Genomic DNA, 27,641 nt, shown 5'->3' with positions numbered 1-27,641 from the left:
TCAAATAATATTTAACCTTTTTTTATTTTTTCTTAGGTGAATATTTCAAAATCCTTTCTTATTGTTTAACTACTACTTTTTTCCGAGTTTCGGTTTTTGATTTTAGATTTTTAAATTAAATAGTTTAAGCTTAGAACTTAACTTTCAGAAAATAAAAGTTACTTCTATATAGCTATTAATTAGTTTCCAATCGCACTGAGCTTTTTGAAACTGTTTTTATAATTGTTTATTCCAATTATTAAAACCTAAAAGCTCTGTTACAAAATTCTTTATAAATCTACAAAGAGATCGTTGAAAATAATAACCTGGAATCTTAAAAACTAAGTTAAAAATGGAAAAATCAAACTTCACTAGAGACGTTTATGAAGAGATTTAAAAACTCACACTGCCACTTTATTATTTTTTCTTGTGTTATCAAAACAAAAACTATTTAGAATAACTAGTTTTTTCCCCAGTGTAGAGAGAGGGTGAAAAAACAGGGATAAAATGGGGATCGGGACGGCGAATGGAGGCGGACGAGGAGGCGCATAACGAGGCAGGAGATGAACAGCAGTTGCAGCCATAAAAAGGCAACCCGCCATGTTGTAACAGTTGTAAGCTGACAATGACAACGACTGAGACGGCAATAGTCGGCCAGAAAGAGACGGCGGCACAGAATCAGAAAGAGACAGCTGCAAAGAAAGCGACGTAGACGAAGCACGCACAACAACAACATCAACAACAAGAGCCAGTGAGTGCAAAATGTAATTGAATTTCTGTTGACAGATTTTAACGCACAATATCCTGCAGCGACATTGTCGCCAAGAGGCGATGTAAAAAAATACGCAGACCAAAAAATAAAAATAAAAATGCGAGAAAAAAAGATAAGCCCGCCGAGTAAGTTACGAAAACCGAAAATAAAAATCGCAAGAGCGTGAAAATTACAGGGGGGGTGGAAAATCGAGAAAATCACAACAGCATGTGCAACGCTCGAAATTCAATATAGAGGTTCTATACAATCGATTCGGGTCAACATCCACGCTTTATGCTTTGTTTGCCACCAATAAATACTGCATATTGCCAGATTCCTTGCTCTGATTGCTAGTTGCCACTACTCATTCAATTATGGATGACAAAAGATCGACAAAGGAATAAAAATAGCTGTGGCCCCGCGGGCTTAACCGTATTAAGTGGTTTTGAGTGGATGCCAATAAATTTATTGGATTTGGTTTAAGCAAAGAAAAAAATGTACTTTAATTGAACGCAAAACATGATTATACAAAACACTTTTTCAAAGGAATTTTTATTGACACGAATTATTGAAATTGACTTATCTGATTAAAGGGTGTTGCTATAAAGCTATTATAGTTTTTTAAATTGTTTATGTTATTCATAAATACTGTTGGGAATATTATTTAATTTATTTAGTCGTTGAATAAACAAGAATATATTAAATGAAACTCAAAAGTAAATAAGTAAATACCAAAATAAATTATTAATTAATAGCAGTTCATAAATAATAAATATATAATTCAAATCAGAAAATGTATATACTTTTCTGTAAAGTATTAAGTATTAAATTCTGTTATTTATAAATGATTTAAATCAGCGGTCTTTAATTTGTGTACGCTGTACGTGTGTCGGCAGAGGCTGAGCAGAGCCCTTCCCTATGCCCACCGACCGCTGATTTAAATAAAAGATTGGTTCTTGTTTATCACACTAATTGTGAAACAAATAAAAATATATAAATAACCAAGTAAAGTTATAAATAACGACGAAATCTGCAACATTTACAGCAATTAAAACTTGAAAACTGCATTATTTCAAAATGTTTTCCCTGCCATCTGTCGTGTAGTTTTAAGACAAAGTTTCGACAACAGTCGCGGATATGTTGGGGGATATGGAAAATGACAAAAGTTTTCCCGCAGTAGGCAGGGATGTTTTTCACTTCCGGTTGCCTCTTCTTGGCCCGCTTTTCCTCCCCTTTCCACCAAAAAAACACACTCGCTAAAAGTTATGCAATTCAATTATGTCCTTTTGATTGTTTTACAGTTTTTCAGTTCGACAAGGAACGAAAAGTAAAATGAAATGAATACTTTGCGTCTTCGCCATCCTCCATTTAACTTGATGAAACGCAAACACACACACAAACACAAACACACCCACACACACACACACACACTGGTTCGGCGGAAAAACGGTTTTCCATGTAGCCAGCGCTTTTCTCTGCCCAAGCACACAAGTTTTTATGTTGTCCTGTAATAACAGACATGGAAACTGCTTGACTGACTGACTGACTGGCTGGCTGGCTAGCCTGATTGACTGACTGATTGACTGATTGATGAACTAACTATGTGAGCCACAGGCAAATTGCGAAAACACTCTTAATGTGCTTACATGGAAAATCAATTCGCTGCGAGACGTCGAGGGCCCAAAAAATAAACGAGAAAAGCGAGCCACACCAGCAGCACTAAAAGTTATAGTTCATTCGGGACGAAAAGGATTCGCTGCAGCAGTCCTTTCCACCAAGAAAAATATATTTATATTTATAAAATTAATTAAATTTATTAAAATATATATTAATTAAAGCCATTTTTATTTCATCTTTACATATTTTTAAAATAAGAAAACAAATTAGGGCTCAGTATTGAACTAACAATGTTTTTCTCTTTTCATATAAAATTTTGAAAAAAATATATTGAAAAGTTCTTTTTTTGCGTTAAATTTATGTTCTTTATTAATATATATTTTTAACTTTTTATATAGAATTTTCTTTCAAATTTTGGAATTTTTGACAAAAAACATCAAAATTAATTTTTTTATTATGGGGAATTTATATTCTTTATTAATATTAAACTATAAATTGGTTATATTATTTAAGAATAATTTCAAATCCCATTTTTTTAAACAAATATATTTTTTCCAGTGCACGCCCACTTCGAGTTCCTGGAAAATGTGTGACTCGCTTTAAGTTCCACATAGAAAAGATGGTGAAAATTCAACGCAGCGGGAAACTTCAATCGATTCTCCTTCAATTTCGCTTTGGTGGGAAAACCGCACATACTTTAAAGGCAGGGGGTGTGCGGAAAATTGCGGGTGGTCGGGGAAAACTCAGCTGGGTGCAAACAACAAACCACTTTGATCCCAAGGAGCCGCAAAATGTGTGTGATGTATGCCATAAATGTGACACCAAACAACAGCGGGTTGTCAGTAAAAATTAAGGCATTTGAGCCGCATAAAGCGATTGAAACTAAAGTGAAATTCCATTCACTTCAATTACAGATTTTATTATGCAAAAACATCAAAATGCATTAAGACCTTGGCTGTTAATCAGTTGTTTATTTGGTTTCTTTTTTGTCCTAGAGTTCCCTCATTTGCATCCAATAACCAAATTCTCAGCTCATTGCATTACACATTCCAATGATTGCATTGCAATGTGATTTTAAATTTGATTTTTCAATTATGCTAATAGGTGGCAAAAAAAAAACAAATAAAAATATGCCTCTTTTTATCAGGTGTATTTTATGTTTAAGGGCATTTGAATGCTGATTAACAGAAAACATTGAGATGTGTAATGTAATGGCATGAAATAATTTATGTAAATATAAAATGGAAGCTACAGGGGAAATTGGTAATTATACAACAATATTTAATTAATTAATTAGCCAATGTTTAAATAAATGCAAATACATTTTAAATAAATTAGTTCAAAGCTCAAAGGAAATTAAAAAGTAATTAGAAAGTAATTTTATTGAGAAATGTTTTAAAAACCAAAGAAGCACAGAAATGTTGGTTAATAAAACCCTAATAAAATATTAAGTAATGCTTCACGCTTTAAGGATATGTTAATCAGAGTACCCTGAATACATGTAAGCAATATTATGGTTTCCACTCCATCTGACTTTGGTCTTGAGTTTCTTGCTTGAAAATTTTATAGATAAAAGCTGGAGAACGAAACACGAAAACTTCGCCAAGGGGGGTGGCAAAAAGAAGTGGGCGGCAGTGGAGTCCAAGGCCTTTTCCATCCTCTCAGTGTGTGGGTGTATCTGTGTGTGGGTGGCACTTGAGTAAGGTCAGTTTAAGCGTCTGGGGAAATGGTTATCCTTATTGCATACTTTGGCAACAATGTGTGTGTATTATGCGCGGATGCGAGGAGGATACAAGGAGAGTTCTGTATAAAAAGTCGCATATCAGTTGCCTTGGAGGCTCTTGCGATGGTCGCCTTGTTCTCAAAGATAATCCCAAATCATACTTAAATTTGTGTTCTCTTTAAAAGCAACAAAGCGCTTTCGGAGGCATTTAAACTGCCTTGAAAATGGTAAGCCCTAAAGATTGGGAATACAAAGAAAATGATATGATTTTCATGTGTGAACAGTGCCTAATTTGGTATATACTGATATATACATAGTGTGAACACACCTTTTCTCTTTATAGTGTTATCATATACTTGTGTTTTTAGACAATCGGTGCAAAACAATCATTTTTCAATGTAAAGCTATCCTAACTCAATTATCCTTAATAATAAGCAAGCCTACATATACCACTCGAAAATCAACCCTTACCAGCTATCAATAAGTTATCTAAATAGTCAATAATGAGCTGGAAAATATTTTTATAAGGAAAATGATAAGATTTTTATGTGTGAACAGTGCCTAATTTGGTATATACTGATATATCAATAGTGTGAACAAAGATACTTTTGTTTTTAGACAGCCTGTGCAGACCAATCAATGTAAAGCTATCCTAACTCAATTATCCTAAATAATAAGCACACCTACATATACCACTCGAAAAGCTACCTTTCACAATTGTCAATAAATTATCGAAATAGTCAATAATGAGCTGGAAAATATTTTTAAGAAGGTCAAGTTGCAAAATATTTCTATTGATAAACTTTATAATAAAAACTATTCAATTTGCAATTCAATTCAAACTTTTAATTGGAGTACGGATTGTTTGGCATCATTAAGCTTTAGGTATTGTACGGAAAATTCCGGCAGCTTAAATATCCAACAGAGGCAAACGAGAATTGAGCCAGTTTCGCTGCTCCTTTTGAATGCCACAAAACATTCCGTCCCGCCTTTGCCCTTTTTTATGGAGGCAATTAAAATTCGCTTACTCGCCGAACAATCGCGGGGAGAATACATAAATGAAATCCAGTGGAGAATAAAATATGTACGACAAGCGTTTAAATACACATTTTCCTCGGCTCTAATAATAAAGGAATTTTCAGTGCTCTCGAGAGCTCTTATTAAATTCTGTTCTGTTCTCTACTGTTCTGTCGTCTGGCAAAAAGTAGCATTTTGAAAATCTCTGGTTGGCTCATGGCGAATATGATACCATTTATATTTTTTGAGACAAGGACAGCAAACAAACCATTTCATTTGACAGCAAGTGAATTTTTGGAAATTTACAAAGATTTTCGGCTTGCACAGAGTCCACCATTGATAATCTTTGGCCTGCGTATTACTTTGTGAAATTTCTGGCAGATTTTTACCTCTATACAAATCCAATTTCATGTGTGTGTGTGTGTGTGTGCTTGTGTGGGTGTAGCATTTATAAGCCACAAAAGATATAAAAAGGACGAAAGCCCTAAGACCGTTTCAAGTTGCTGAATGTGTGCTTCCTTTTTTTCTGGTTCACTTTTGTGTATGTCCGTTTGAATTAATATTACAATGTCCTTAAGGTTTATTTGGCTTGATATTCCTTTTTATCTTTATATTTGCCGGCCCGCCCTTCTGATGCTGATTCTGATTCTGATGCTGATGCTGATGCTGATGCTGATTCGGATTCCGATTCCGATTCCTTTTCGCTTTTGGCTGTTTGATATTTATGCTTTCTTGGCTTCTTGGCTCGCATTGTTGTTTTATTCCTTGGCATATTAAAAATTCATACAAATGTAAAACGAAAATCCTCAAGACAATCATAAAAAAAGAGCAGACCCGGCAAAGGGTTTCCCTTTTTTTTTTGCTTGTATTTCTGATTTTTTGATTCAGTGGGAGTCGCAGTAGCGCTGGCAAATAAAAATGAAATATAATTTCAGCTGGCAAATCCACGTGTTCTCCCTCTTCTTGTATCTGTGTATCTGAGAGTGTGCCAGTATCTGAGTGAACTAAATCAAAGCCGCTGCCACAGAAAGCTGCTTAAAAAGCGAAGGCCAAGCCTTGCATTCGCTTGGGCCCAAAAAAGTAGGCAACGATTTTCGCTTGGCGCAACACACACTGCGTATGCGTGATATTGGCCTGTGCAAAATTATGCTAAAAACCTTCTGCTGGCAAGGGAATGGAATGGCCCCTTGGCCTCTGGGACATACAGTGCGTATCGAATTGCATTTCCGAATGCATAATCTATGACTCACAGAAAATATTCAACGATTTAACGCAGGGTCAGTTGATTTCGTTTAAAAATATATCGAATAATGGCTAGCAAAATCCATGAGTATGCAGTGTTTAAGTTGTTAAAAATTAAAGATAAGTGTTTTCCTTAGCCAAAAATTGAATAGAATTATAAATCCAGCGAGGACAAACATTTTAAGAGAGATATCAATGAAAAAAATACAAAAATACATATTCCTCTAATAAAAACGGACTTTTAGAACGGATAATCTCGAACAATATCAGTAAGTTAGTTATAGTAAAATGTTTGCCCCAGCCAAAAACTGAATAAAATTATAAATCAAGACAGGACAAACATTTTAAGAGATATATCAATGAAGAAAAATACAAAAATACATATTCGTGTAATGAAAACGGACTTTCAGAACGGAAAATCTCAAACAAATAATTAAGTTAGATAAAGAAAAATGTTTGCCTTAGCCAAAAATTATATAAAATTATAAATCAAGCAAGGACATCAATTTCAAAAGATATATCATTACAAAAAAAAATTAAATTATATATTTTTCTAATTAAAACGGACATTAAAATGGAAATTCTCACCATATAATAACATTTAGTGCTGCAAACATTTTAAGCAATTGTCGGTTTTGCTTGTCGCATGTTATTTTGATGTTAGCCATTACCCACATTTATCTAATCTTGTTCAGCCAGCAATTAAATCGACTCACTTTCAGCTAGTAGGCATGAAACGCACTGTACTGCCAGCAAGGCGTATGCGTGATTTGGTGAAACGATTTTCGTGCCCACTTGGCGACGAACGTGCCAAGCGTTTGGCTATTGATCTCTGGCTTTTCCAGCCCGGCCTCCCCAGTTGTTTTTCCTTTTTTTTGCCACTCGCTTGAGAGGAGCTCATAAAAATTCTAAAAACAATAAACGTCAATTTCTGCTTGGCAGCTAATTCGAAGGAAGCTGCCTGCGGGCAGCATAAAGTGGCCTTCCACCGGGGGAAAATCTGTTCGGTGGGATGGCTTTTAGGGGGTCCTTCGGTATGAAGGATAAGCGTCGGATGTTTAACTAGGTTGACACTTCATCCAGCCCCGAGCCCTAACGACTCATACTTGAGCTGTTATTTGTCTTCTCCTTACCTGGAAAAATGGAAGAAAATGAGAGGAAAGCTGGATTAGATTTAGTATATATCAACTGAAATTAAATAGGAAATTTATATACCTTCCAAGAATGGTTACAAAAAAAGTTGAAAGATCTTAAAACATTTTGTATACCCCCAAGGGCACTCAAAATATTTTAAAATCAACCATCAAGCATCAATAAATTATTTTCTTGTTTATTTAAAATCATTTTTTAGAGAAAAATAATCATAAATCATACATAAGAAATTTATATAACTTCCAAGAATGGTTAAAAAATAGTTGAACGATCTTAAAACATTTTGTATACCCCCAAAGACACTTAAAATATTTTAAAATCAACCATTAGGCATCAATAAATCACTTTATTTTTTATTTGTTTACTTATAAATTCATATTTTAGAGAACAGAAAAAGGCAATAAATGTACTTAAGCACTTCTGACTTTCAATCGTCAATACAAATCCTTCATAACCAAAAAAAAAAATTTATTACAATGATATCTTCTGTCAATTTGGATTACAGATCGGTAATTACAAACGCATTTGCTTTTTTGTCAGCCCCCCAATTAAAAAACAACAATATGTGTTGGCAAATATATATAAATTAAAATGCCAGCAGAGTGTGGGATAAATTAATTTATAGATACAATTACGGCAATTATCGTGGCAGAATGAAGGCGTACGACTGGGTCCATGGAATAAATAAATCAAAAACATATTGCCAACAATTGTGCGTGTGTATCAATTAAGGCGGAAAATAAAATCAATTTATTTATTTATTTAGTGGCCAATCGCATGTAAAATGCATATGAGGCTATGCGCCTGGATTTGTGTGATCCATTTATTATTTATTCGCTCCCCACTCGCTATGCCAGCCATTTTCCCCCAACCATTTTCCCATTTCCCCAATCATTTCTCTTTTCTAGCCACCACTTTAATACTGTTTGCACTGCGCCCACACCTAATTAATGCGAGTCCTTGTGCAAGGGAGTGCAGGTTTTCCACAGGCGGTGGAAAACAGGTGAAAAGGGGATGGAAATGGGGGGTGGAAAACGGCACACTGGACAGACAGACAATTATTGGCGAAGGTAACTATTGAATGTATTGAAAAGGCGAGGAAAAACTACAAGGGTTAGCCAAGGGTTAAGCGGCAGAATGGCAAGTAAATTGGATGAAAAATTGATTCGGAAGGGTGGCCAATTTAAAATCGCTTTGTGTCAATAGTAGTTATAGGATAATTGGAGCACGATATGAACTAATTTTGCTTTTTGGTTATAGTGAAGCCATTAAACTTGATGACAATCACGGCAAATGGTTAGTCCTTGATTATTTATTTGAAGTAGTTAGGATTAATATTTTATAAATGTATTTCACACTTAAAGGACATTTTCTACATTATATTGACCTTAATAATAATTCTTGAAGGAATCAAATTCAATTTTAAGATTTCTTAATAATAGTAACTCAATTTAAAGAAAAAATACAAGCACTTGGAAGATTTTGGAATAGTATTTAAGTTCAAAAAAAAATAATTCAAATATTTCTGGATATTTCATATCATATTTAATAAATGTATTTGTGGAAATTAAATTTAATCTTAAGATACTTTTTTGAAGTAACCTTATAAATTTAGTTAAATTTAAAGATAAAATAAAATACATAGTTGTTTTTTAAAGTTCAGGCACTAGAAGTACTTGGAATAGGTTTAATTCTAATATTTCTGGATGAATTCCTTATTATTCGTTTAGAATAGATAATATTTAATATTTAATGGAATCAAATTTATTCTTAAGATGTTTCAGAAGTAACCTTACACATATAGTAAAATTCAAAAACAAAAGGAAATACATAGTTATTTAATAAAGTTCAGGCATTATAATTACTTGGAATAAGTTTGTTTCTAATATTCCTGGATATATTCCCTATTAATTAAACTCATAGACACCATACCTAACCCAAAAATAATCAATAAAATGCAAAAATCAAGTGCCATCTTTGTTTGCGTCTACAATAAACGAAATCATCAAGTGCTTTTTAGCCAAATCCCCGTCCACGCAATCAAATCAGTTTGTATGTTTTTCCATCCATTTTCGTTGCTGAGCTCAATTAGTTTTGTTAAAGCTTTCAATTTACACACAATTTTGACTGGCAGCGCAAAAGTGGGCGTCGGCAGAGGCGGTGGCGGTGGGCGGGGCCAGTCGAAGGGGGCGTGGCCATCTGGTAGGTGGATGGCCAAAGCTGCTGTCGTGGCAAGTTGCCAACATCTTGTGCTCGTCTGTACAACATAATTAAGTTTAATTGACAACCGCTGACTGTTTGATTGGCTTCACTTGTTTTTTTCTTATTTTCTGTTTTTTGTGCCGCTGCTGTTATTGTTATTGCCCCTCATTGTTGGTTGTTTTATTTTCATTACTGCTGCTGTTGTTGTTGTTGGTGTACTTCTCCTTGAATGAGCGACTGCCTCCATTTGTGCCACTTGGCCAGGCTCAACAATGATTCCCCCCAGCAAACCAACCCCACTCAACTCAACTCAACTCGACCACCCTCATTATATACATAACTCTCGTCCAACATACGTATGTTTGTTTATCATCGTATTAAGTACAATATGCAATTGTTGCTGTGGTCACACGGGGCGTATACTTAATGTGCGCCACTGAATGGAAATGATCACTGGCGATGGGATGAACAGCAGGGGCGGGGAAGCAGGGGGGGGGGGAAGACAGCACTCAATAAATCATTCGGAATGAGCTCTGCTGCACGTTAATCACACAAACAGCACCGGCACCATACAGTCCGTATCAGAACAATAGGACGGTTGAGAGGATTAAAGTCCACGAGTAGATACTATCATTTTCAGAACCTTGTTTCAATGTAAGACCCCTAAAATGTATTTATAAGATATAACAATCGTCTCAGCAACATTAGTAATAAAACATTATTATAGTTTATCTGCAGTCCGTATTAAAACAACAAGGCAGTTGAGAGGATTAAAGTCCACAATTGAATATTATGATGTTCAGAACCCAATTTCACTTGATGTTTGACACCTTAAATGTATTTATAAAATATATTAATCGTCTTAGCAATAATATAATTAAAACATTTTTATCCTTTTTCTGCACTCCGTATCAGAACAATAAGGCAGTTGGGAGGATTAAAGTCCACAATTGATTATTATGGTTTTCAGAACCTGAATCACTCGATGTAAGACCCCTAAATGTATTTATAAGATAAAACAATCGTCTAAAAAATAATATTAATACAACATAATATCGTTTATCTGCAGTCCGTATCAGAACAATATGGCAGGAGAGAGGACAATTGAATATTATGATTTTCAGAACCCTATTTCAATCGATATTGGACCTCTAAAATGGGTTTATATAATATACTATCAGATCCTTTAAAATTCATTTTGAAATGTTTAAAAAATTACTTTGAACTTCTCATTAGAATATAGTAACAACAATATTAATAAAATAAAAATCAATTGAAGTATACATATTTTCAAAACTGGTTTATAATTATATAGCCATACCATAAGATCAATTAAAACTCAAAAAATTCGGAATCAACTCGTACATTCCGAATTTTAAGATTTTTACAACTGAGAGGTCAAGATAAATTACCTCCTCGAATATTTGCGACTAATAAAACAAATATTTTTTATGATCCAACACATTACTATTGTTATCTAACCATACGATATAACTAAGAACTAATATATCTACATATTCTAATGTTTCTTAATTTTTACAACTGGGATGTTGCGATAAAGTACCCCTTTGAATATTTGCGATTAATTAAAAGTTTAGCCAAGCATTTTGTATTCTCCTCGCTGCAGTAAAATGGAAACTTTTGCTAGACTTTCTATCCTTGTGGTCACAGTTTAAAATTTTAGCCGAGCTAAACTTTTGAGCATTTCCCCTGCCAAATCTCGCACTTGTGTTTAATCAATTAAACTGGATAAGCCGGCGAATCGTAATGGAAATCCACTAGATTTGGTGCTCGATATGTGGAAAAGTTTCACCATTCTCATTCCCATTTCCATTTCCCCCAAACCCTGCTTGTATTTTTCCTTTTCCCCGTGGAACCAACACGATTTCGAGGCGAGGCCATGTCTTCTGATGAATCAAGCGAACTCGTTGCGCTGACAGACGGAACATTGTTGAGTGTAACAGAACAGAAAAGAACGGAACGGAGCAGAAAACTTTGGATGGATTAAATGACAGGAGGGGGACGACTTGGGCCAAGCCCACAGTTCAATGCACGATTTTCATTTCGCTTGCGGTAGACAAAAGTTTCTCCTTTATCAAAGTTGCGGCTTAAGGGCATCGGGGCGGGAATAATCGGGGGGCTAAGGGGTAGTTATATCGCACCGAGCTGCTATACATTACCGCTAACGAGAAATATCAGCTGGTAAATTGCAGAAAAGACCACAAAGCGATGGTGGAATTATGGGATAATAATAAGTGAAAATAATCAACAATAATCTATATCATTATCCAAAATATTTACGAAAGATTTCCTATAATAAACCCTAGAGGAAATCGTAACCTTAATTCGCTATGATTTCATAGCATACTTTTAGAGCATACTAAAGGTAGAAATTCGTATCATTCAAGACTTCCTTAAAGTCACTACTCAAAATTTATAATCAACAATTACATAGTAAATCCCCTTAAGTTTTGAAAAACCCTATAATAAATCCCTGAACGGAATCTTAACCTCAATTCGCTAGGATTTTGAAATCTAAAAGCTTTCTTAAAATAAATAATTTCATAGCATACTTTTAGGGCATACAAAAGGGAGAAATTTATATCATTTAGAACTCCCCTGGGCACTGAACTCAAAATGAAGAGTCTTAAATTCCCTATGATTTTAAAATCTTAAACCTCTCTTAAGATAAAATATTCCATAGCCTACTTTTAAGACATAAAAAAAAGTTTAAATTTAAATTATATAGGACTCCCCTGAGCACACAAATCTGTATAAAAAACCCTATAATAACCTTAAATAAACCTTAACCTCAATTCGTTATGATTTTCAAATCTTAAAGCTCTCATAAGATTAATCATAGCATACTTTTAGAACATAAAAAAGTTCAAAATTTAAATCATTTAGGACTCCTCAGGGGAGCTCACTACTCAAAACGAAGAGTCCCTCTGATGATGTTAAAAATGTTTCTTAACTTTGCCAAAATACCCAATATACCCAACACTTTACGAGCGGGTAATGAGTGTAAAAAACTTGTCTACAAGTTTCGTGTGGATTTTCATTAGCAACGGCAATGGCCAAAAACGAAGCAAATGATATCGAAATGGAAACAGACGGACGGTTGCCAATTGGCGGTTGGATCAACCTGTTGCCCCGCAAGTAATCGAAGTTCATTCTTTACTTTTGCCGCGGGTCACGAATAAATTCGGGCATTTAAGGTGCTCACGCGATTTGCCAGCAATAACAAAAGGAGACGAAGACCACGTCCGAAAAAAAAAATGAATAAAATCAACCCAGACCACGGGGCGTATGCGTGTTACAGAAATAAAAATGGCTGCTTCACATACACACACATAAAGATACAGATACGGATACAGCTACAGCCAGAGCTACAGATACAGATACAGATACATGGGCACACAAGTGCGTGTGTTTGCCATTGCTTCATTATGATGGCGTCGTTAGGTCTATTAAATTTCCCTTTGTTGCACTCGCCCAACGTCTTTTATATTGTTCTCCATAATTTCAGTTACGTATAAAACAGTCGGATCGGGTCCTTGAACTTCACGCGAATGGGATTTTAGTGGGGCTTCAGCGGCGACAATTGATCCAAATAGCGGGCATATATAGACCATTAATTGTTGAGTTTTGTGGAAAGTTTCCATTAGTTTGGCTTACAAGTTAGTGATATAAATTAGGCATATATTTAGTAAAGATTTAAGGACTAATATTTTTTACGCAAATAAAATAGTGTTATTTGATGTCTAAAAAATGTCTAAAACTTGTATTGATATTTTTCAGCTGGTTTTTTAATATTACTTAAGGCCTCATAGAACAAAAAGCTCTTTAGCTTGATGTTAAAAATATAATTAATTGAGTACTGTCTAGTTAACTATGCCAAAATATTATTTCTGTTTCTTCTAAAGTGATTTAAATTTTTTAAGACTTTTTTAAAATTATTATAGAATAAGGGCGAACAAAGAAAACTATACTTTTAAATGTAAGCAAATGTAAAGATTTACATTATGAATGGAATGTTTTTTCAAATAAAATAAGGAAAATACAAGATAGTTAACTGAGTAAAAGTATTATTTATGTTTCTTCTAGAGCGCTCAGACTTTTTAAAATTAGTATAGATAAAAGGCATCTCAAGAACCCCATACTAATAAATGTATTTATTTCACATTTTAGTAAACCAAGGAAAAATAAAAGTTGTCCGTCATAAAATGTCGTTAAAAATAAAATTTCTTAAAAACAGTGTAGATAAGTAAATTACAATATTACTTCTGTTTCTTTTTGAGTGCTCATACTTTTAAAAATTAATATTGAACAAGGGCGTCCCAGGAACAACATACATTTAAATGTATTTTCTTCACATTTCAGTAAACCAACGAAAAACCAAAGTTTTCCATTATAAATTAACCCAAAACGTATGGAAAGCCATTTGAGAAGAAAACTGCGGGAAAGTTGGAACAAGCAGAAGAAGGCCACACGTTCGCAATGCGATTGACAGTGGGAAAACTTTGTTTCCCAGCCACTTTTCCAAAAACATTGGCCGCGAGCAAATCTCCTTCGAGGTGCTAACCACACTGGCTAGTGTCCTGTTTGTTGTCCTTTTTGGCCTCTCCTGCTTAACGGCTTATGTGCAAAGTCGCTAAAAACTTGAAAACTTGAAAACTCGCGGCAATGCCATCTAAAATTAATGCGGCATGACCTTTTCAACAAGCCAAACAAGTTGTACGAAAACTTTCCTCGCCAAACGGAGAATGAGAACGAGAACGAGATGGAGATGGAGAAAGGCGGAGAAAGTTGTGGGCGATAAAGGGGGAGGGCAGGTAAAACAAATGGGGCACCGCCTGAACTTCGGCCCATTGATCTGAGGGAAATAGGTGGTCGTGGCCATTTAATGTGCGCATAATTGGCTTGTTGCATATTTTATCGCTTAATTGCCGCACATCGGTCGTGGGGCTAGTCCACATCATTCACCACCGCCCACTCGAACAGCCAGCATCCGCATTACTTGGCAGGTGGTTCCCCTTAATTATGCCACAGCAGCACTGAGAAAAATATATAGTGACTATGGGTCCCATAAATGTGGATTGAAAATATTAATATTTGTCTCTATCGATATTTTTACAATATCACATCGATAATATCGATGTTTTCTGGAAAACGAGAGAAGAACTTTGCATTTGTCATTCCTCAAGAGTTCTCAGAGATTACTGTTCCTTTTGAAACATTATTTTTAGTGTGTTTAAGTGAGCAAGGAAAACAAATACATTGGAAAAACACACTCTAAAATAATATTAATAAAAGAAATATCAGAATCATAAAAATATATATAACATATTTATGATACGTTCAAAATGAAATGAAGTATTTAAACATATCAATAGCAATGAAAATGTTTAAATATTTTTAGATTATTTTCTAATTTATTTTAAATTTTCTAATAAATTTAAAATATTTAGAAAAATGTTTAAGATTGCTGTTAAGCATATGAAAATAACAAATAAATAATAAAAAAATAATTTAAAAAAATGGTTATATTTTTAAAACATTTTCAAGTGTAATTTACCGAAAATTGCTTATTTTAATATTTATAGAAATATTTTTACCATTACTCTTTAGAATTTTAACATAACAAAATACGAATATCAAAGAAAAGTGTTTATATTTAATGCATACTTATTTAATATATATTATTAAGTATATTTCAAATTTCTGCTTCGTCTCTAAATTTATAAAAAAAATATATAAAAATATTTCTGCACTTTGAAAATAAATTTTCAAGGCAAGGCCCCAACTAAAAAGTATTTTTCCCAGTGCCATATTTAATCAAAATGCTTGTCCTCCGAGGCTTTGGTCGAGTAAAAGTTGCGGAGCCAGCGGATTAATCGACTTTGAGGTGGGCGTCTTCTAAGCAGTTTCCAACCGAGGGCCTCGCATTTATTACGCAATCAAATAAATCGTTAAGATGAAATAAGCAACAGGCCAACCACACATGAACCACAACACAGAAAAAACACCGATTATCGAAATGAACTGAAAACGAAACAATGAAACTGTGGGGTTTGACAAACAAAGTTGAGTACAAAAGCTCTCTATTGCCATTACAATCCAAGGGATTTCGAATTAAAATCTGGAGTAAAAACAGTTCTGGTGGTGGCGATGTCTATTGGAGCAGAGTGGAGTCGTCGGGGTCTCGATAGCGCAAGGACCTCCAGTTCTTTGTGATGATCGCATACTGGAGATCTTGATGGGATCCTTGTTCACCGCAGCAAAGGCTGGACTTCCTCGCTGGGGCCTCAGATGATTCTGATTCTTCTCCTGCGTCATTATCTCCCGGATTCGCGGACGATGGGTATCCAAAGTTTGACGCACCCCAGCCAAATGGGTGTGTATCTTCAGCATGAGACACCTTTCTGTGCGAGTCCTTTGGGCCATCAGCTCGCCAAAATGTTGGGTGGCCAGCAGGGTCAGCGAATCCACGCCCAAATAGTGGGCGGCCAGGATGAGCTCCACCAGCTGATAGAGTTCACTGCCCAACAATCGCTGCTCCCAGGAACTGAGTTCAGAGGCCTCACTTCTTAAATTCTCAACATTGGGCACTTTTTGTTCACTTGCATTCCTGTTCTCATTTCCATTTCCATTTAGATTTATTTCACTGAAATTTGGCTTCCCACTTGTACGAAATATATTCTCACTTAAACTACTGCCTTCAATAGTGCCCTTTTCTTTGCCATTCTCAATACCGTTTCCACTGCTCTCCCTGAAAATTCCAGTATTTGTGGGACTAATTACAAAACGATCTTGACTGTGGTTCCCATATACATTGTTAATAGTATTTTCCTTGTCACTTCCGTTGCCATTTGCATTTGGCTCATTTCCGCCTACCTTATTGAAGTCATTTCCGGTTCTAGGCTTCATCTGAGTGTTCCCAGTGTTTGAGGTTATGTTCCCTGCATTTCTGAAATGCATCCCATTTGCAAGGTCCGTCATTTTGCATATATCGCTTAGAATACAGTTCTCTAGCTTTTCATTTCCGCCTTCAGTGTAGCCATTAAGTTTCTTGTATATTAAGTTTTCAGCATTCTCATAATTTTCACAACTGTTCTCGGCATTTGCATATCTTCTTTTATTATAGACCTTAAAAATTCGATTACGCATTCTTTCTGTCCTTTCGCAACTGTTCTTGGTATTCTCATATCCGTATTTTCTATAGCCATTGCTCATTTCAAAGTCGATACTTTCGGCACTATCATTTTCCTCACTGTTCTCACTGCTTTCCGAACTGTCCTCAGTGGTTTCTTCTTCGCTATCGCTGTATGCATCAAACATTTGGTTTATTATAGATTCAGTATTTATAATTATGCTTGCATCATTTTCTTGAGTGTTCTCAGTGATTTCACAACTGTTCTCGGTGTTCTCATTTTCATTTCCGTTTCCGTTTTCTTTTTCCTGGGCTATACTTTGGTCGGCGCAAATGCAACTCTGCTCGAGTCCGGCAGACAGCAATTCACCATTTCCGTTCAGGCTCTTCTGATGCATCCACATGACCACACGGAGCAGGGTCACCGATCGAATGGCCCTTAGCTCGATGGGCTGCTCCTCCACTTCCAGGCTGCACATCACTTCCGAATAGCGGTACATCAGGCGACTGGGCACATTGATCAGCCGATGATCGCTACACAGGAAGCGCATCATTTTCATTTCCGGTTGCCATTTGCCGGCCACCAATTCGATCAAGCTCTTCGCGGACACCACCTCGTCCTCGGGCCGCTTGCGCTTCACCACCGGCGGAACGGGCAGCTGTACCGTGTGGGGTTTTTGGGGCGGACTCAGTGCGCTGGCGTTCTGCCATCGGATTTGGGGCTTCATCGTCAGCGACACACTGGCCACCTGGGGCGAACTGTGGGCCAATTGAATGCGACGGAAGGAGGTGCGATTGCCGCGTACCGCCGGCGGTATCGAGCGTCGCACTAGCGAGCGGATCACCGCTTCGGTTTCCCTTTCCGTTTCCGGTCTGGTGGTGGCCGCTGCCACCGCTTGCGGCGGCTCTTCCCTGACCAAAGCGGTCAGCATCCTGATCGGCAGCGGCAACTTAGAGCGGTACATTGTACAGCGATTCGGACGTGCGATGCTCCGCGAGCGCGAAACCCGCGAATTTGGCCCATGCAGCGCCGTCAGCGAGTGCTTAACGCGTTCCGGAATTCTCGACTTGAAGCTGGTTGACATGTTTTTCGGGTTTTCCGGTTTTTCGGGTATTTTATCTCTTGGCTCAGATTCGGGCTCGATATAGGCTTGTCAGTGTGAGTGTGTGACTATGCTGAACGATTTCCCTTCGGCGGCTCGATCGAAAAAAAGCGAGTTGATGAGAATCAAAAGGTATTATCGAAACTATCACATTTTAATCAATATCAAAATTTGAGTTATCGAAAAGTATCGTTTTCTAAATTTAAAAGGGCAATATTATTCTTTAAACATTTTTTATATACTAAGTCATAGCAATTAAAATAAATATAAATAATTTTTTTTATATTTAAAATATAACAACTAATAGCAATTCTAATAAAAATATCAAAAATGTCCCATCGCTATGTGTATTTATCGAAATATAAAGTTTCACATTTTACTGAACTAATTTGTTATCGTTATCTTCAATGAAGAAATACCAAACTGAACTATGTATAATTATAATATCACAAATGAAGTTGAACAATATAATTGATAAAAAAAAGCAATATATGTATGTGTATATCGAAAATATAGCTTTTGAAGCAAAAATATGTACAGACATACTAATAAGCAGTGACAAAAACATATTAGGTATATTATTTAAATGATTCTCAATTTATTATTCGGTTTCTTATAAAACAAATTAAACTTTCTTGAATTAGCAATTAGAAATAATTTACTTAGATGCCATGCACACCGTTTAGTTGAAAAATCTCTAACTATAATTAACACCTTTTGTGCCATTGGCAAAATCCCGGCTCGGTTAAAATGTATTTAATCGACAAACGCATGCAATTAGCTTTTCAAAGTTAAATAATTTTAGTTTTTGGTTTCCTGCCGAATTTAGTTGGCTTTAGGGCATGAACTTTTATTTTTGGCCAGCATGCCACTGCATTAAGTTAATCACTATTGATCGAATAAGTATGGGAATTAAGCAGAATATATATGTACTTATCGCAAGGCGGCAAAGGCAAGCAAATAGTCAAACGAAATCTCTGAACAAACAATTCTGCCCTTTGGCCATTCGGTTTATTCCTTTGCAGGAGTTTTGAAAAAGGACGACGTTTGACCCAAATTAAATGCACTTTTAAACAATTTTCCAGCCTTCCTTTGGGATTTGTTTGCTGTGGGTGTAGGCGGGTGTGTGTGTGTGAGCACAGGACATTAAAAAGTAATTTAAATTGAATTCCTTGGCGCGCTCCACGGGAACCCGGGGAATGGGTTTTGGTATCGAGGTTGGAATAAAGATGGGCGACATTCCGACGCACAGTGGTGGGCACTGCCTTATTGTAATTAGAGCGATGAGACAATAAATCTCAATATAGGCGAATCCGTCCGTTCAGTTCCGCTTTCCGTTTTCCGTTTCAATTCCATTTTGTAGCCGGGTGCGTGGATTTAAATTGCAATGACAAAAGGGTAGGGAAAGGAATCAGCGAAGCCAGCCGCGCACCATGGCAATGCATAAATCTAGCTCTGTTCCCTGTATTTCCCGGAAAAATCAAGCAAGGTGTGCCGAGTACACAGAAAAAAAAATAGCACTCAAAATAAGTTATAAATGATAACGTTTCATGTAAATTTTAAATGTTCTTTATTGCCCGGTTGTCAGAATGTTTCTTCCAAAGCTAAGTTGGCTGCGCTTCATCGATATATCTTGCATTACTGTTATTTTACAATCGATAAATACAAAGATTATACAAATTCTTAAACTCTTTTTAAATGATGAGAGTTTATTATTTTATTATATTTTAAAATACAGATTTGTATATTAGATAAATCAAATAAGGTTCTGTTTATAAACACTTTGTGGTTTTTAAGTATTGATTAAAATTCATATCACGATACCTTTGTTTTGCTGATATTACAATCGATAAAAGAAAGTAAATAAATGATCATAAATAATTGTAAAGCTATTTTTTTTTTGATTGGGGATTATTTAAAATTTAAATTTTAGTCTATAGCTTTTTATATTAAAAAATTAAATCATATTATTAAAGTTTGTTTAGTAACTCAATAATTTTTTAAGTATTGATTTAAATTAAATATGTGTTTACGTTTAAAGTTTAAAAATTGATAATTTTTATTTTTATTTTAAACATGAAAATGCAATTCTTAAGCACAAGAAATAGTACTTTTATGTACTCAATATTTTCCACCATTTTCCGGCAGTGTATAAAGCACCAACTAACGATAAAAACTGCGAGGGAAATCGTGGCTAGGGGGGTGAAAGTGGAGAAAGCGGCTTCGTCGTCGCAGGAATTAGCTCAAAATTGCAAAACTTAAGCCAAATGCTGGCGAGGAAAAGGAGGAAAAAAGCGAAACGGAATCGGGCTAAAAGGAAAAGCACAGAGACGGGAAAAGCGAGGGGAAAACAACAGAAGAGAGAGGTATGTATGTAGGTGCAAAAGGGAAAATCAAAACCACGAAACCAGACGAAGGAAGGTGGCCCATTCTTTGTTTCATACCATCTACATAATAGATGGCCCAAGGAAGTAATAGAGAGAGATGGCAAGTGCAGAAAGAGACGGCTGGAGAGGCAGTGAAAGAGACGGCTAGCAACGGAAACAAGTCAATTTGCATTCCGGCTTAAACGAACATCGCCGGGTTAGTTAATGTTGCAAAAAAGTTCGGATTAAAAAAGGGCAAAAAAAAAACTAAAGCTAGCTGAAGGATTTCGGTTGCATCAGCAATTGCAAATTAAACACCATAACTATACAAAAAAAAAACAGCAGGCCAATCATTATCGCTTGTACTGGCTGTCCAAACTTATTTTATTGTTTCAAAATTAGTTTAGCACCCGACCCCGGGGCACTAATCAATCAACTTACGAGAAAACTTCGATTGACTTTCGCCTGGACTTTGCTCGGCAGCAATTAACCTTAACTTTGTTAATGAATCGGACAACAAAGCAACTTTTACTTGGGTCAATCGCAACATGGAGTAAAATCAGAGCAGGACGAAATATTAAACTGCTAAGGATTGTTTTCTCAATGTCAGGTTAAGTCTAGGTTGTTATCTGCCAGACAAAATTAACATGAAGGTAAAGTGCTTGGAAAATCAAATTCGTTTCCTCAATACGATGCTAATTTTAAGAAGAACAAAACATTTTCTTTAGGTAAGAGTTTTCAGTCTTTTGGCAACAAATGTACCTACTCTATAGCAAAAGTTAACATGACATTGAGAAATCGGTCCCTCAGAACATTTTAAATTCAAAAACCACAAATATGAAAATAATATTATTCGAATTCTCATTAAAATCATTACAGTTTGTGTAAATAATATGGTACTAAACTACACTAACTGTTTAGTAATTTTGCATTTTAATTAATGATTTTGGCTGCAGTGAGTTTTATTTTTCGCCTAAGCAAGAAGAATATTTGATTTCCTCATTAAAAAATTTCATTGCAAATCAGCAAATCGATAAATGAGAGTCAAGTATCAACGTGGAATTATTTCATTTGTTGAAATACTAATAAAACTCCCACAGAGCCCTTAGAATAAACTGCGAAACTCATTAAAACGCAGCTAAACAAAATACCTGCTGAATGAAATGGAATAAATAAATATTATTGACTCTGGTTTATTGCTTTCGGTTGTGTAACTGTCAGGCTATTATAAAATTAATTAAATTACACACTCGCGCGAATGCAAAACAAAAAGCCGAAAGAGACGGCCAGATGAATGGCGAAAGAGATGGCGAGATATAGAGATAGAGATGGCAATTATAAAACCATAATTTCCACACGCCAATACACAAGTGTGCATGGCGATTTTTTGGCTCTGCCCCCTGCACTCGAAATGCAATTTAATTCCAACGCTTTGACATTTAATTGTACAACTCACTAATTGAGCGGCATGCAAATGCATGCCAAACAGCTGGAAAACCAAACGGAATGTATCGACAACAAATAAAAGTTCAATTAACTAAGAGAGGGCAATTATATCTGCCTAATACATAGAGAAATTTGCGATTTAATTATGGCTTAGACCGACCGTTGGACATATTTTTCACTTCAATTTATTTGCAAATATTTATTACACAGACAGTTAATGGGTAATATTTAATGGACATAAAATGCAGAACCCTTGTAAACTGGAAAAAGTTCAAAAGAACACCCCAAATAATACTAGAACTTGATAATAATGTGACCAATTTTAAGATTTTAATAGTACCTATAAAATATCAGGAGTTACTTTTTTAAAAATCCCATTTCATTTTCTGTTATTTTATCGTTATGCCATTAAATAAAATATTTTTTATTAGCTTAAAATATGTTTTTATATATAATTATTAATATTATATATTATATTTATTATATTATTATTAAATACTACATTAAATACTACAAATACTACATTAAATAAATTAAATACTACATTATTAATATAATATAATAACATCTTTTTTGTTAAATTCTACTTTAAAATGATTGCTAAATCTTCAGCTTATGACCAGCATCTATTTTAGGGCTCATTAAATCCGCCTTACAGCCATGAAAGACACTGTACTTGGGGAAAGTTACCCCGTTAAAGAAATAAACTGTTTCTAAACCCCCAAAAGGGTTCGAGCCAATCCTTTCCAGTGAATTCCATCGGCCCCAAGGCAAACATGGGCCATGGCTAATAGTGTGAAAACAAAACAAACGAAGGGAAATAAAAAGAAAAGGAAAGTACCAAGAGAAAGCAGTGGGAGAAAGGGGGGGGGGCAATATCGTAAACTGCTAAGGTAAACAAACATTTATAAATAATGAACATTGATTGCTTATTTGAACAAAATGAAGGCGGACATGGATACGGCTACGGTTACGAATTCACGTTCAAGGATGAATAAGCAGGCGGAAGGCGATGAGCTGCACTCCATAAATGTAATTGTGCCTGTGAATGGGTGTCTAATCATTGTGGAATAGTGAGGACAAACTCATCAAGGGACTTAATTGATTTGGGTGTGCGAAACTATCGGGAGACATGAATGGCCTCAAATACAGGCAAACTAATTCGAATTGAAGGTGGCTAGGCTATTGCCTAAATACCTGAATATTTTAGGTTAAACTAAAATACTAATGTGAATTCAATTCAATAAGTGTTGAACAATTATAATAATAAAAATTATTATTCACAAAAATACGTATTGCTAAAGCTTTAATATTTTTAATATCATGGATTTTAAAATTATACAAAAATATTTTGTCTTGGTTTAATAATTATTATTAATTTTATTAAAAATAGAAACTTGATTTTAAATAATTTTTAAACGTTTAGAAAGGGCATTTAAATATTTATTGCTATATAAAAAGTTTTAATTCAATTTAAAATTGGGTAAACTATTTTTATATTGGTTTAATAATTATTATTATTTTACTTAAAAATAGAAAATTAATTAAAAAAATAAATTGTAAATGTTAAGAACACCCATTTAAAAATTAATCATTAAAATTGCATTCTTTTCGTATTCATTGTGCTGTGTAATAGGTCTTAATTTAATTTAAAAAATAAAATAAAGAACTCCAATTTTTAATTTCTTATTTGAGCATAAACATATGTAAGTACGTAGCTTCTCCGAAGTTTTAAATCACTTCAAAACGATATATGCATATACAATTTCAAAGAAAATGATTTATGAAGGATAAAGAAATAAGTAAGAGTAAATATCATACATTTGAAATCCAGCACTTTTTCCATCTGTTTAAAATTATATAAAATAATACACCATACTCGCATAGCAGTAGCGAGGGCTTAGGAAACCATTAGTTCACTTTCTCCGCCTGGGAGAAAAGAAAGCTGCGAATGTGTTTGCTCCATTACTCCGTGTCTCCGCTCATTTGGCCTTCATTGAGTTGGGTTTATGGCTTTCAATTTGAGTGTTTCTGGGGCCTCCTCTGTCATGCATACGTCCAAGGTGCTTAATAATTTAGAACAGGCATCCCACCACCCACACGCACACAGGTGCAGCTGCACGTGCATGTGCATGAGGGAGCGAAAGCCTTTCTCCCCACTCCACCCATACAATCAATGCCATTATGCGCGTGTGTGTGCCGTGCGGTGTGCTATGCGAATTTAATGCACTTCTTGATGCAGCTGTGCATAAGAAATCAGGTGCAACCTGCGAGACGCCAAATAGTCTTACATTTTCCACATCTCAAATGGAGGTGGAGACATCTTTCGCCTTGGATTTTCCACATTTTCTCGGAGACTTTTCCGCTCATCACATAAACAATGCCACGCCCACAGGTCCGAGTGGTGACACGCAAAAAAATATAGGCCACGAAAAGGATGGATTGGTTTTTAAATATTAAATTATGAACTATTTAAGACCAGTAATAAACTATTTTATAGCTTAAGACTACAGTAGTTATACCTACTAAAATATATATAATTTTATCCAGCGAATAAATAAATAAATAACCTATTTTAAAAAACAAAATAATTGAATTAACAAATAGATTGTAAGTTCCTCAACAATAAAAATGTGTAATTTGTACTTCTTAAACATTGCCTAAAATATTTTGGTGTTAAACAACGAAAAAATATCAATATAAAATATAACTTTCAAGCTGAAGCATGAGAAAGAAATAAAATTCGCTGCGAGTCAAATAAATAAGATTCCTATTATTAAGTTACCTATTATAATAAGTTACCTTATTATTACCTATGAATATATTAATCTATTATTTTAAATTCACTTCTTTATGCTTTTATTTCTCTGTGTAAAGGGTGTACATTTATGTGAAGTTTCTGGGGCACCAGTTTTTTTTTTCTGTGCCCTGAACGTTGACAGCCGGCAAATGCAAATGCGGTTTTAACATTTGCATGACGTTCCGTACGTTATTTACAGAATGGCTAAAATGGCAACATGGCTGCCATTCACAGCTAATGACATTTTAAACAAAGACTTCCGATCTCCCTGCTCTTTCGCACTCACTCGCCCCATCCTGCTCTATTTGCCCATCTCGTTGAGCTGCTGGGGTTTTTTTTAGTTTATTTTTTCTTCTTCTGTGGGTTGCAAAATGCTTTCAGCGTAAAATATGAAAATGTTATTAGCATTAAGAAATGCCGGGGAACGAAATGGGATTTTATGGAACAGCAGGGATCGCCACTAAGTACGCAATGCCATTTGCCCATCGCACATTTTCTATTTCCCATTTTCCACTTGCCATTTACAATTTTCCATTTGCAAAGGGCCACTCTCCGCCAGCGACACATTTCAATGTGATAATTGCCTGCGACAGAAACACTTTTCCAGCATACTTTTTAGGGCAAAACTTTAATAAAAATTAACAAATAATAAAATACAAATTAATAATTACTGGAAAAATTGATAAACCATTTGAAGAAACCCTTAAACCTGAGGAATAAATTGTATTATTTTTCTAGCTGTTATAAAAAATTATGATATCCAAGATTCCTAAACAATACTACACAGCACTACACAACACTATACAACAATTCAAAGCACTACACAACACTTTGGCTAATGGAAACAAATATTTTTGCAATTACTAAAAAATTGATAAGTCATTTGAAGAAACCCTTATAACTCAGAATTAATTAATTATTCTACTAGCAATTATACAAGTTCCATTCCAGATCCCTGATTCATAGCTCATTTCCTACACAATACTACACAGCACTATACAACACTACACTACATATTTGGCTTATGGAAACAAACATTTTCGCAATTACTAAAAAATAAGGAAGCCATTTGAAGAAATCCTTATAACTGAGATACACAGTACTACGCAACACTACACAGCATTACACAACACTACACAGCATTACACAACACTACACAGCACTATACAGAACTAAATAACACTGCACAACACTACATACTCATCACTAAAATGTTTGGCTAATTGAGGCAAACATTTTGGCAAGCTCACAATTGAAACCCATAAAAAACGAAAGCGAAAAAAGAACCATTGGCAATAAACAGACAATGCCATCGCCTAATCCACAATCGACATAAATTCATCCGAGTGCACAATCCATCTACGTGTACCCTTAACCCGCCAGCGCCCCCCGGAACCGGCGTGACCCACCTTAACCCACCTCTTAACCCGCTTTTGCACCACCACATGCAGTTTGCTCCACATGGAGAGCCAGCGAAGCGAACAACTTGCGCTGTTTTCTCATTATTTATGCGCGACCTTGTTTTGTGCCATTTTTATTATTTTGCTAATTTCGCGCATTATAAAAACAGGAAAAAAAAAAAGAAAACCCTAAACCAACAGCGGCGAAAGAAAAGAGAGATAAGCATAGCCCAAGCGGCAGCCATGTTGGTTATGGAAGATTTGAGCTCGTTTAAAACCAAATAAAAGTACACACTCAAATCTGGGACTCGTAAAAAGGCATTCAAAAAAAAGTGTTGAGAAATGAAGAAAATTTGGAAAAAATACTCCCACTTAAAATTTTAAGATGGAGAAATTAAAGCAAGTGAAAAGCTAAGTTAATAGTTTACATTTTTTAAAATATCTTTTCTTCTCTTTTCAATCTTTAGAAAAGTTATTTTTTATATTAATTAAAAATTGAAAAAAATACTCTAGTAGTATTTAGTATCTAGTATTTTTAATTTTTCTTTAATTTATTGATAAATATTGTATTATATTTTAATATTTGTATTTAATTTCCTCAAGAAAAGAGTATTTCTTAGGCGACTTCAGCTGTTTTCCGTTTTCAATCTTCCGCTTTATTATTTTTTTTGTTGGTTCTTTTTTGTGGCTTAATTTTTAGAAGGGAAACTTATGGTTTTGGTCGTCGTCAGTTGAGGGCTTTTAACCTATTTTCCCATTTTTGCGCAATTTATCAACAAATTAATGTAAGCATGACGCCTTCCCCACACACACACACATATACACTTCCCATTACGCGTGTGTGTGTGGGCGTGCACGTGTGTGTGTGTGTGTGTGTGTGTGCGGCGTTGTCAAGAAAATTTGCATGTTTCTCCCACAGAGACGAGTCCCCATTTTTGTTTTGTTTTTGATGCATGTAATTAACTTGAAGCGGGTCTTTGCCTTCTACTTATGTAGATCTATGCTGATGCGAGAAGGTGAGGGCAGCTATTCATGCATGTGAATATATATATAATATAATGTATACATTATATGCGAGTGTGGGCGCAGGCCTATCATGTCCTTGTAAATTCAAAGAAAATGTCCTGGTTGTGGGCTAAAGATCACAAGTGCCAGCTTGTCTGGATTTTCCATAGCGTTGTTTCATTTTTGGGTTCTACAAACACTCCTAAAAGTCTGCTTTTTTTTTAATTTTAGAAAAGTGTCATATATTAAATATGGTTTAAACTAATTTTCCTCCTCATGTTGCATACTGGTTTTAAACAAAAACCTTGTTAACCTTTAAATATGACTCGCATCAGAATTTTTTTTATTAACCACCTTCATAAAAACTACAATTTTTTTCAGGGAAATCCCTGAGCTGCACTGTTAAAAGAATGTTTGCCTGAAAAAAAAAATGAGCGCACTTTGTAATTAAGTGCTTCGTCGAGCAATTATAGAAAACTATTAAATTACTCACCGAATAAGTTAGTTTTGAAAAAGTTTCGAATTCGAGAGCAGCTGGAAATTAATTTGTACGAGTGGTAGGAAAACGCAAAAGTGAGTTGGCACTGGAAAGGCAAAAAAATATGCTGGGGTGCAATTAAAGCATTTTACGTTCTTCAGCTCATTTGGGAGCCGAACGCACATATTCTCGCACCCACTCAATGCA

General features: G+C 35.2%; 2 protein-coding genes across 2 annotated transcripts in view; both read right to left on the bottom strand.

Annotated features, from left to right (window-relative positions):
* Positions 1-27,641, bottom strand: part of Pde9 (phosphodiesterase 9) — a 147,695-nt gene that overhangs the window by 71,392 nt on the left and 48,662 nt on the right. The gene's annotated exons all lie outside the window — the stretch shown is intronic.
* LOC108005332 (uncharacterized) lies at positions 15,771-18,023 on the bottom strand. Its single transcript, XM_017068559.4, has one exon. It carries the CDS (start codon positions 17,919-17,921, stop codon positions 15,819-15,821), a length of 2,103 nt encoding a protein of 700 aa, XP_016924048.2. The 5' UTR covers positions 17,922-18,023; the 3' UTR covers positions 15,771-15,818.

The sequence above is a fragment of the Drosophila suzukii genome, chromosome X, assembly GCF_043229965.1.
Source record: "Drosophila suzukii chromosome X, CBGP_Dsuzu_IsoJpt1.0, whole genome shotgun sequence".
Taxonomy (NCBI): domain Eukaryota; kingdom Metazoa; phylum Arthropoda; class Insecta; order Diptera; family Drosophilidae; genus Drosophila; species Drosophila suzukii.
Note: the sequence above shows the minus strand (reverse complement) of the source record. Positions and strands in the feature narration are given on the sequence as shown.